The sequence below is a fragment of the Limulus polyphemus genome, unplaced genomic scaffold (genome assembly GCF_000517525.1).
Source record: "Limulus polyphemus unplaced genomic scaffold, Limulus_polyphemus-2.1.2 Scaffold2018, whole genome shotgun sequence".
Taxonomy (NCBI): domain Eukaryota; kingdom Metazoa; phylum Arthropoda; class Merostomata; order Xiphosura; family Limulidae; genus Limulus; species Limulus polyphemus.
The window spans coordinates 61,059-73,659 of record NW_013667628.1 but is presented as its reverse complement, the minus strand read 5'-3'; the positions used below and the strand labels follow the sequence as shown (position 1 = coordinate 73,659).

General features: G+C 31.5%; 1 protein-coding gene and 1 non-coding gene across 2 annotated transcripts; both read left to right on the top strand.

Moving 5' to 3' along the window:
- The first annotated feature begins 639 nt into the window (after nt 1–639).
- Nucleotides 640–8,726, top strand: LOC106465681 (calmodulin). The gene is made up of 5 exons (XM_013925918.2): nt 640–922; nt 1,957–1,987; nt 3,720–3,863; nt 4,340–4,582; nt 8,213–8,726. The coding sequence occupies exons 1-5, from the start codon at nt 920–922 to the stop codon at nt 8,239–8,241; spliced, it is 450 nt and encodes a 149-aa protein (XP_013781372.1). The 5' UTR covers nt 640–919; the 3' UTR covers nt 8,242–8,726.
- Nucleotides 8,727–12,108: 3,382 nt separating this feature from the next.
- On the top strand, nt 12,109–12,181 carry Trnav-aac. Its single transcript has one exon. It is a non-coding gene; the product is annotated as a tRNA-Val (tRNA).
- Nucleotides 12,182–12,601: the final 420 nt, after the last annotated feature.

Genomic DNA, 12,601 nt, shown 5'->3' with positions numbered 1-12,601 from the left:
AACAATTTTTTATATTCGTTGCATTCGTTTGTGGGAGAATGTTAAGTGCCTATTAATAGTATTATTACACGTCAACACGTTCTTACAGTCGTACATGTATTGCACATACTAGACTATTTTGTTCTATAATATCACTATCATCTTCTCAAGCATATTAATTTGTTAATATAAAAATGAATGTTTCAAATAGTATCAATCACAGATGATATGATTTACTTTTTAAATCAGAACATTTCATATATTTTTTTACTCTAGCTTTTGATCCAACATCAAGCTAAGTAAGCGGAGGCCAGTTTTCGGACAGTGTCATCCTTACAAATTGCGGACAATGCATCCTATTTGTGCTTAATTAGAAAAAAAAACCATAACATGATGAGATGATATTCAATTTATATAGAAAAACATGTTTTAAAGAATATTAAGAACTAAAACACTATTTAAACATTACAAACACTAAAATGAACAGCAAACTCTACCACTGCTTCTAAGTCTAGATCTGCATTAGATCAGGTTTAGTACAGGCGCATTGCAGGTACTATGGAACCAATCGTGTTTCTTAAGTAAGAAGCTGTTCTGTAGTGTTCGCCGCGAACAGTAAGCCGTGGCGCACCTATAAGTTTGTCACCACTAGGGTTCTCCGCATTGAAATAAAATTCCCTGTTTCATTCAAATACATAACAGAGGGACGATATACACTAGAAATTGCTGTGTGCGTTGAAGTACAAAGTATTGAGAGGGTTTTCTGTGTCGAGACTTCTTCAATATTAACTGTGTTTTAACTGTTGAAACTCACTGTCGTGTAGGAATACATAGAACTGAGTGGCATCTGTAGTTCGATTTAGAATTGTGTGAAGTTGTGAACTCAAGACGATCGAGAGTGACTGGTTTCATTGAGGCTGAAGTGATATCGCTGAAAATAATGGTATGTGTTTATACAATATTTTATCACGAAATTATTGGTGAATTGCCTGTAATTTCCTCGTGATTAAATTTACTGCTTGAATAACTAATATTCACTTTTAGTAGCTCCGTAATTTCAATTAATTTATAACCTAAAAGTTACCACCGGCGATACGTCTGAACTCAAGTTAGACTCTGAGAGTAGAACAGTTTAAAAAAGTTGATGATAACTCAGATTAGCCTAACTGTTAGTGTTAATTTTGAGCGGTAACTATGGGGCTTGATTCTCCTTGGTGTACAGAGCACATATAACTCGTGTAGTTTTCTGTAAAAACTAACTTTTTTTTAGGTTTGGGACTTACTGAGTTACTCCGTGTAAGTTGTAACGATAAACTCTAAAATAAAATTTAAAACTAAAATGAGTCTGTATTACGCTTAAGCCTTAACAGAAACCCAAGCAATTGTTAGTGAAGTAAATCTTACTCATGGTTCTTAGGGTTAGACTAGCTAGTACTTAAGTTATTGCCTTTATTGAAACGTCAGCTAATGTCAGTAATGATAAATTTGGCTTAGTCTGATACTGACAGTTAGAATGACCTGTTGCCGTTGGAAGCATAAACTATAAATATATAATGCTAAAACTTGGAACATGTGATATTATTAAGGTTATGTTACAAAGTTTATTTTATATTTTTATTGAGTTTTGTTAGAACCAAAATATTAAAATTAATAACTGCTAACATTAAACTTATTTAAATTAAGTTGATAAGATATGTGTTGATGCTTCTACATTACTTATCTATATAAAAAAATGTATCAATCCTTATTAGATTTAGAATGCAGCTAATATTACACATACCATGGAACTGTTACCTTAACGTTTTTACACTATATTATAATATTATTTTAACATGACAGTGCCTGTTAACTTGTAACAAATATTACGATCTTTCATGTAAATTGTTGTGAAATCACAATACAATGATAATATTATACAAAGAATTAGTGAGAATTTTTATATTTTATTTATGTGGTCTTTATTTTATTTTCCTGCAGGCAGATCAGTTGACTGAGGAACAGATTGCAGGTAAAGAACAGCAGTGTTTCCCTTGTGGTCTTTGGACTTTATCAAGTCGCCCAAGTATTTTTGCTGTTGCCTGGATAATATCTGCTGTTTGGATACAAAAGCAGATTACAGCAGTTCCATATTTTGTCCACAGACCAGTTTCTTTCATTAAAAATCAAACATAAAAACTGGCCACTGAAGCTTCATACCGTCAATAATGTATAAGTTTCTTTCACTAACCTAAACCTCTACTTAAACCTAAGAAAACCGTGGCTGTAATGTTTACCTTTGTGTGCATGGAAATAGGCATAGCATGGAAAGTCAGCCACGTGTATTTTGTCGTATCGCATAACGTAAATTTCCCACACTAAGATTGCTATATTTCTTTGACCATATTATGGGCATGTTTACAAGTGAATGTTCAAATGTTGGTATGAATTTCATACACGAGTCGTACTTTTATGTATTCAAGTGCAAAAGTGCCAAGAAAGTTGTCGGAGATTTTTTTTCTAATCTTGTTTTTAACGCTTTGGTGATTTTTTAGCTTCTATAACGGCTAGTCTCATTTTAGAAAACGGGCATTTATAAGCATTTTATCTTGTTTTGTTAGGTGTCTTTACAAAACTTGAGAAAGGAGTAAAATTGTTATTTACTGTAGTTTAATGAAATTAAATGTGCCATACTATAATAAACATGTTTACAAGTAGCCATACAAATAGTAGTAGTTCTCAATAAAAGATTATTTAAATTTGTCTTTATCTTGTAGTTGATTAAAATATAATAGTATATTTCTTTTATCTTATATTTTTTGTTGCAGCATTTCTTATGGAATATTAAAGTGTAAATGAGTGATCTTTCCTTGTATACATTGTTTTAATGAAACTACCCTTTTGTGTTGCTTTGAACATCTGATTGATACAAAATAGGGCTTTCCATTCATGAGAATTTAGGTGACTTTCATCAGGGGCATTGTAAAAACTGACTCATTTTAACTTTCATTCCATGACATTTAAACTGGGAAGGTAGGCATTAGTGCAGAATTAAGGATTGTTAGTTCATTAAGTTTTTACTTAGTGATTGAAGATAAAACAACGTATTTCCAAATCTTGCATCAACAGCTGTTTTAAACTTTATACTAAACCTTTTAGCTTACACTGTAGTTGACAGTACCATAAATTAATGAACTATAAGAAATGTTTCTCTATACTGGTTTAAAGTGTAACTTTAAACTATCATTGATGGCAACGTAATTGTTTGAAACTCCCACCCATGTTTTATAACAATAACACAACCCATTGTCTTGATTGGTAGGAACTATTCCAGAGAAATGTTTAATTTAAAATTAGTAGGTTATGCATAAAGGCAAATCAACTTATATATTTACATTCAGAGTGAGCCTGTAGAAATGATTCATAGTAAGTTAGATGTTGAAGACAGCATAACAAAATTTGTTTGGTATACTGTTTTTAAAAAAAAATGTTTTTTTTCATTAATATTGTAATACAATAAAAGATTATTGACTGTGTATCATTAGTACTCTTGGTTATACTGCTTACAGCCAAAATAAGTACTCGGTTCATGAAACAATGCATTAAAGTATATTTAATTAGCTGTACTGATGGCAGGTTGATTTCAGTGTCGTATGAGTATATAGCATACTTTAACTATAAATTATTTATGGTTATCCAAGTTAGACTTAAGTTGCAGCTGTTTTTAAAAATTATATTCATTAAATTTTTTTTTTCTTCCACAGAGTTCAAAGAGGCTTTCTCTCTTTTTGACAAAGATGGAGACGGGACAATCACAACTAAGGAACTAGGAACCGTGATGAGGTCACTTGGCCAGAATCCAACCGAAGCAGAGTTACAAGATATGATTAATGAAGTTGATGCAGATGGTGTGTAAAATAGTGGACGTTTTTTTATTTGATACTACTCTTCTAGGCATCTATTAATAACTAATCGGTTTTAATTAGTCACTCGTACTACATTGATTAGGTTTCTTTAGCAGGTAGGTCAAGGACTTAAGATTGGTAGAATATTTTAGTGTGTTTATATATTGCAAAGATTCATAAGTTATGGCTTCCAGCAGGATTTTCCTGAAATGTGAGTCATCGTTTAAAAAAAAAAATACTAGATCTGGAAAACTGTACTACATTCTGTACAGAATTCATTATACTGTTGAAGAAGAAAACATGTTTACATTTTTAGATATTAGTTAAATAAATTAGTTATTTTACCTTATGAGTTAGTTAATGGTTGGGATTAATAATTTTGGTACTTTAATTTTAATGTGTACTCTTAGCAAGACCCAAGTGGTCTGAGCTACGTATTTCTTTCAGTCCTCATTGTTGTTTCATTGGTTTATTTCTAGGAAATGGTACTATAGATTTTCCTGAATTCCTCACAATGATGGCAAGAAAGATGAAGGATACAGATAGTGAAGAGGAAATTAGAGAGGCTTTTAGAGTATTTGACAAGGATGGTAATGGTTTCATTAGTGCAGCTGAACTTCGTCATGTTATGACGAACCTTGGAGAGAAATTAACAGATGAAGAAGTAGATGAAATGATTAGAGAAGCAGATATTGATGGTGATGGGCAAGTAAATTATGAAGGTATGCATTTCTCTTTTGATATAATTTCAATTTAAAAGGGTTTAAGTCTACAGTGCATGGTTTGGTGCATCCAAAGAAAAGACTTGTATACACTCTTTGAAACTTTTTTTAAGTAATTCATAATTGAAATTTAATGAATCAGTTTTTCATCTTTTATAGTTCATTTTTAAAAATTTCAAGTCATAACATTAGATTGGTTTTAGTGCACTCTAAATGAGAATATTAGTTTTTAACGTAAATTTTTAAGGAAATAATAAAGCACTCTTAGGAAAGTTTAAATATTTTTGAACAAAATGGGCCCCAGTTTGAACCATATAACTTCAATATAAGTGTTATTTTATTGATCTTAACCAGTCATTGTTTCTCATGGTTTTATGTATATAACTCTCGTGAGGACCGTAGGCTTGTGATATGTAATATAGGCTTCCATGTAGAGGTCAGAACAAAGTGATAAAAGATTAGTTTGATTATATGTTTCTAGAAGTAAACATGTTTGAGTAATCCACCATAATTATAGTCCTGACTTTTTTCTTAAGCCTTGCAAAACTCTTTATGATTGTATACTTCATTTGTATGACAATCTTTGTATCCCATTCTAGTAACCCTTTCCAACAATTTAATGTCTTTCCTAAGGTAAGGAGCCCATAACTGAACACAATACTCCAAATGTGGCCTAACCAGTGACCTGTACAATGAAATTATAACCTCTTTAGACTTGTATTCAATATTTCTGTAGATACAACCTAAAATCCTATCTGCCCTACCACTACCAACACACGGATGGCTTAAGAGACTGATCGATCAACCAGAACACTAAGATAATGTGTTTCCATAATACACTGTTATCGTTGAAAATTACACTTGCAGTTAAAATTATGATGACCCCATGCATTACCTTGCATTTATTATAATTAAAAACCATCTGCAATTTATTTGCCCAACTCATCAAATGACCCACATTCTTTTGTAAATCAGCAGCATCCATAACACGGACAACACCGTCTAAAACCTTAATACCATCAAGTTTAATTTGATGCAAATCAAAAGGGGCAAAGGCCCTAACACTGAGCCCTGAGGTACCCCATTTGTGACATTAATCCAATTTGACTGAACTGTTTATACAACCCTCCATCCAGCCAGTTTTCAATTTAATGAGCCAACCTGTCCCCTACACCTAGAGGTAATTTATTTTATTTTTTATGTAGAACCTTCTCTAATGCTTTCTAAAAATCCAGGTATACCAAATCCTTATTTACATAAGCAGTAACCTCTTCAAAGAATTTTAAAAGATTAGTAAGACAAGTAGTGTTATAACTGACCCTTTGCTTGAGTGTTCCAGTTGCAAATTTTTAATTTAACCATTTTAGTTATTTGGAGACCACCAAAGTAATACTAGACTTTAACAGATTATTATAATTAAAAAAAACAGTACACTGCTTGGCTCTGTTTATGTGACATCTCATTTACTAAAATTTGTTCAAGTTGGTGCTGAGGCCAAGAAAAATACATAATTGGAATGCAACAACAAATATTTTAACTTTGGTAGAATGGTGAGCTTTCAATTTGTATTTTATCAAACTATAATTCAATGAATTTTTTTATTTTTCTTTGGAACATGGAATATTGCAGGAACAAATTGTCTTCAATAACATACTTTTAGAGTATTACTAAAGAATGTATGTTGACCATCAGGATAATGTTCTTAGTGGTTTTCATAGAAGGCTCATTAGTTCTGATGTTTTCCCTGAGAATTTAAAACACTGGTTTATTGTAACACATCCACTTAATGAAAGTTTTTTTAGCTTTTGAGTAAATAATTGTATTTAATTAAGGTCAAGATATTTTGGAATTCTGGAAAATTGAAAAGTCCTGGATTTTGGTTCTTCGCCTAGTGTGTGTAACCCTGATTTGCTAATCTTTAGATGTTGGTAAATTTGTTTTAAATTTCTTAGGTGTTTATTTACTAGCACTTCAGGTCAGGTGATAAAAATTGCACCTAGAGCTGATAACTTTGAGTCTGCTTTAAACAACTACTAAAGTTCAAAAGTTACACAGTATTACCATATCAGTTGAAGAAAATTTAATTACTGATAAAGGCTTAATTCATATAGTTTAAACTGAGGTTTCACACACACGATGTGTTTTACATTCTGTTGGAACTGTTGTTTTTACTGTCAGATTATGTACTATTCAAGGTATTCTATCTCTGATTGTTCTACAACATTTCAAGATCATACTTCTACAAAACATAGAGAATGGTATGTTTCATTTAATGATGTTCGAAGCTTAAACAATTAATAAAAAATACTTAAGTTAATGCTACATGTTTCAGAACATTGTCTACAAACCTCGACTTTTGTTTACTAGGAAAATTCCATCTATCAACCACAGTGTTTTTAGATGAATTCTTGTGTCTCCACTTAGTCCTCACGAAACGTGTTTTTTATTATTATTATTATCAGTATTACTAATAATATGGAAAGAATACTGGATGCTTTCATTGTATCATGGAATTGTTGTAGTAAATAAGTCTGGTTAGTTATCTTTCTTCAAAGTGGGTTGCTAACTTTGTCATTGTTTTTTCAGGGCTGTTGATTTTTCAGTTCAAACAGTTTCATATACATTGCACTTCCATGACTTGTGTGTGTATATATTTATATACTAGTGTGATTCAACTATCAGTGTTGGTTTCTTCAGTATCAAAAGTACCACCTTTAAAAAAAAACACTTTTCAAAATAGGTTAAATTTTCTAATTGGAAACAACTTGCTTCTACTTTTTCTCTTTAGAATATCTAGTGTTGTATGGTTGGAAGGGGTGGGGTTTACTCCACAGCTCTAGAATATCTAGTGTTGTATGGTTGGAAAGGGGGGGGGTTACTCCACAGCTCTAGAATATCTAGTGTTGTATGGTTGGAAGGGGGGGTTTACTCCACAGCTCTAGAATATCTAGTGTTGTATGGTTGGAAGGGGGGGTTTACTCCACAGCTCTAGAATATCTAGTGTTGTATGGTTGGAAGGGGGGGTTACTCCACAGCTCTAGAATATCTAGTGTTGTATGGTTGGAAGAGGGGAGTTACTCCACAGCTCTAGAATATCTAGTGTTGTATGGTTGGAAGAGGGGGGGTTACTCCACAGCTCTGGAATATCTAGTGTTGTACGGTTGGAATAGGGGGTTACTCCACAGCTCTGGAATATCTAGTGTTGTATGGTTGGAAGGGGGGGTTACTCCGCAGCTCTGGAATATCTAGTATTGGGAAGTAAAAGTACAAAATCCTACAACCGGAGTGCTTTTGAAAGATGTTTTTTAGATGGAGGTATTTCAGAAGTGATATGTCACCATTCACTTTAGGAAACTTGTAACAATAACATGAATTATATTTTTTGGTGTTATTTTGTTATTGCCCAGTCTTCAATACATCTGAATAACATGTTTTTAAGGCTTAAAGTTAAGATTTTAAGTTTTCTTTGGTTTATTCTAATATTCATTCCACATTACCAGCTGATGCCAAAACAAATAGCTTACAATTATTTTTCTTTAATTAGCTTGATAATTAATGCATTTGTAAAAAAAATATTAATAATATTTATTATGACAAATTATCATGTTGTAATTAATTTCTTTCTTGCAGAATTTGTCACCATGATGACATCAAAATGAATGAAGCCTCTTGTCAACCTGTAATTAAAATGTTAAATATTTATACTGGTTTTCTGCTTTCCAGTTTTATGATTGGTGTTAACGTAGATTTAACACCCATTTGGTCTTGGTATTTTCCTTGTAAAAAAAATTTTGTACCATATTCCACAAGCAAAATTGTGTGATTAGTTTTTGGAGTTCTTCACTTTAACATCCTAATCCATGCTACTTGTATAAATTTCATCATAATCATAAAAGATATTCAAATTCTATCTTTGTTTTGGTCTTTAAGATGTGAACAAGAAAATCCTACATTCCAAACCATTGTTTACCAGTATAAGTTTGAATGTGAGATTTCAGTAATAGTTACTTAGAAATACTGTTTGTTCAGTTATCCATTAGCTACTTGAAAAGTCAAATCTTATCTTTAAACTGAAGACAAATTCATATAAATCATCATTAGTTGTATCATTGAAGTTTTCAATAAAATACAAACTTTAACACCTGTCTTATTCTAAACATTTATCTACATAAATGTGGGCAGATCTTTAACAATGTTTTTCTGTTCTGCTCATAAATATATCCACCAGGTATTCAGTCATAGTTTACAGTAGACTTAGTATAATGTATCCAACAGACATGTAGTTTTAAAAAAAATATTGTTAAAGTTATACAAGTGGTCTTAGATTTCATTTTATTGCAACAAGGTTGCATGTTCATGTAAACGTAAATGCTTGTTTTATAATATTTCCCATTCAGAATATGGAAGCACTTTGAAAACACTTATAAAACACTTTTCTTTCTTGCTCTAAGCAGTGTGGGAATCCAAGACTTAAATAAAGAAATGTTACTAAAATATGTGTTATATAGTTGTGATTCTTAATTGAATGAAGTGAAACACATTTATCCATAAAGCATTCATAAAATTTAAAAGTTTGTCACTGCTTAGTGGTTTAAAACCACAGATGATGAAATGTGGTTAAAACTTCTGAATTGTTGTTATTTAAACTACACAAACTACACTTTTGGCTAGACGTTATTTCAGTAAAATAATGTACATGAGCAAAATCTCTGAAGCAAAGCATTTTATACTCTAAAAAGTTCCATGTATAATAACAATAAAAATGACCAAACTGCCCCATCGTATATCACTGTGAGGATATGGGTCATATATAATTTAAAGCATGCTATTATAAGTACAGTAGGATTAACTGCCAACTAAGGTCTCTAATTACAGATTTATAATTGTTAGACATAAGTTGTATATAATTTAAAGCATGTTATAGGTACAGTAGGATTAACTGCTAACTAAGGTCTAATTACACATTTATAATTGTTGGACATAAGTCGTATATAATTTAAAGCATGTTATTATAGGTTACAGTAGGATTAACTGCTAACTAAGGTGTCTAATTACAGATTTATAATTGTTGGACATAAGTCGTATATAATTTAAAGCATGTTATTATAGGTACAGTAGGATTAACTGCTAACTAAGGTCTCTAATTACAGATTTATAATTGTTGGACATAAGTCGTATTCCTATAATAACATGCTTTAAATTATACCTTAGTTAGCAGTTAATCCTACTGTATCTAATTACAGATTTATAATTGTTGGACATAAGTCGTATCCTATAATAACATGCTTTAAATTATAGGTACAGTAGGATTAACTACCACCTAAGGTGTCTAATTACAGATTTATAATTGTAACGCACGCGAAATAGTACGCGTTCTTTTTAAGTTTGTTCTTTATAAAATTTTGAGATTAAGAACAGGAACGGTCAAAATAATTAGGTATGTAAAGTGATAACGTACATCTAATATTTATATATATATTTCCTCACTCTTATGTTTTATGACATTTTATGCTATTTTTTGTGTTTTCTCTAAGCAAACTTTTGTTTGACCAGCTAAGTTACTAAAAGAACCATATTTTAAAAACTCAAAGGAATACTTTCTAATTCTATCTTTAACTGAAAACTTTACTTTTACAAAATTCACGAAAGTGTAATCAACATAAACAATATTTCGAGTTCTGTATTGGGAAAAAATAGTGTTATAGGTAAATGTATTTTCAAACAAAACCTCAATTAGGAACGATATCTTCGGCCGTAAATCAAACATGTTCAGTCAGCCAAGATTAAAGTTAACTGTAAGTCCATATATTAAGTTAATCGTCAAAAGAACTTATTAATAGTAATATACAATTTGTTAACATTGTATGCAATTTTATTAATGAAAAATCCAATTATGTTATTACTTTCAAAACACAAAATTATCTGCACCAAAGATCAACACAGTTTACCTGAAAGCGACAGTTAATTTAGTTCACGCCGAACTAGTTGTTGTTTGTGTAATTTAATAATATGAACAGTGAGTGTCTCCACCACTACCGAGTGTCATAACCTACCCAGGCAGGTCCAGTCTCATGAGTTCTGGTGTGGGGCGAAAGGCCTCACAGACAATGTTGACATATTTCTTACAGTTGACATAGTTCTTAGCTATATTCATAAGTGTTTATATATTTACAGCAGTGCATAGCCATCTAACTAAAAATGAAAAAGTCTTAAAATCGTGACAAAAGAAAATATTAAAGCTCGTTTACACAAATTAGCTTTATGAAACTAGTTGATAATTAATTGTGATTTATAAAATATTCAAAAATTAAATGTTGAACTTAATTATAAAAAGTTAAATTATGTACCAAAAATCACATACAACCTTTTTGTATGTGTGTATAGTACAAACATTTCCATCAAAATTTGTTTATTCTTCCTCAATACAACTTTGTAATGCATTTAATTTTCACAGTTACACACACTATCGTTCACAACAATTCATTCACTTTCTACCGCGCTTGGGTTAATTGTCCGTCTCCGCCTGTCAGCAACTATAGTTCCAATCTCTGTATCTGCTATCTCTCTTTCTCTGCCTCGTTTTTCCGTCTGTCTAGCGCACTTATATACGATAATACTGCCTGTTCTAGAAACTTCTTGGCTCTCAACACGTGCTACCAGGGTCACTTGACTTCCGCTGTCGTAACACACTAGCGAATCTTCTAGAATACTCGTCACGTGACCCCCGCTGTCGGAACATTATGATAGAGTACGAAACATAAAATGTATGCAAACATTAATAATTTTAGTATTGAAAAAAGGAGTACAAATGTAACTGTAAACTAGCCATACGCTTACTAATCAACAAACGTTGTTAAAAATGTGACTAATAATAATACCCTCGAATTCTTTTTTAAGTTTTAGTTGAAGGTCGTATTTATTTTCTAATCGAATTTTAGCGTTACTCGTTCTGTTTTGTAGTTTAGTTATTATTATATTTATGATATATGTTTAATTAATCAACAATTTTGGAATGGTGGCTATTATATAAATATTTGTTTTTCCAAAGTCAGCTGCAGTTATTTTAACTGGTCGCAATACATATGGTGCTCTTGCAATGCAAACTTGTGGTATTTATTTATACGAGTATTGCACGTATTGCATCAAATACATGTACGTAAACGACATGTGTTTTTAAATATGAAAATATGACGATTTATATAACGTATTTTAAACTACATGGAAGTGTTTTATTTCATTTATACGTACTACCTCTAACTTAACATTGTTTTCAATCAAATATAACATAGTAGTTATAGTGACCTTATCAGTAAAATTATGCAAATCAGTACAATCGAAGGTTCAAAATCTTCGCTAAGCAATGTGTTCCGAGCCTTCGGACTAGTAGAAGTGCTCAGTAATACTGCTATAACTTGAAAAACAGATTGCACAAAGTGAGCTTGCATTACAGTTGTGTAAATATCCTTTTATTTAAAAAAAAAGAACGATAATGGAAATATATACGTAATTACAAAACATAAACATATGTGCTTGTGGTGTAGTGGTTATCACATCCGCCTAACACGCGGAAGGTCCCAGGTTCGAGCCCTGGCAGGCACAATAAAATTTTTTTTCTTTAATGTTCATTTATGTTTTCTACTAAATCGTTTACTTAAAGGTAATTTTTTTTTAATTTCACAGATATAATGTCATTCGTTAAAACTTCAACGTATTTACGTAATGTATAAATGCACTAAAGTACAAAGAATTTAGATTTCATTCTTGATAGTAATTTACACACCCATTTGATTTATTTACACGCTAAAGAAGCTTGGCACAGACTCTCCTCCACCCACTATGGAGTCCCGTCGTAGCACCTTAGTCAATGCACATTTCAGATAACTTTAACGCACACTGAAAGTTTCAATACAATTAATTCTTCGAAAAATATTTACAACCTAAGAAATTTTCACACTTTCGACATTTGTCATAAGCATTAAATCTCTCAGGTTGTTGCTGTTCATAAATATTGGGCCCGGC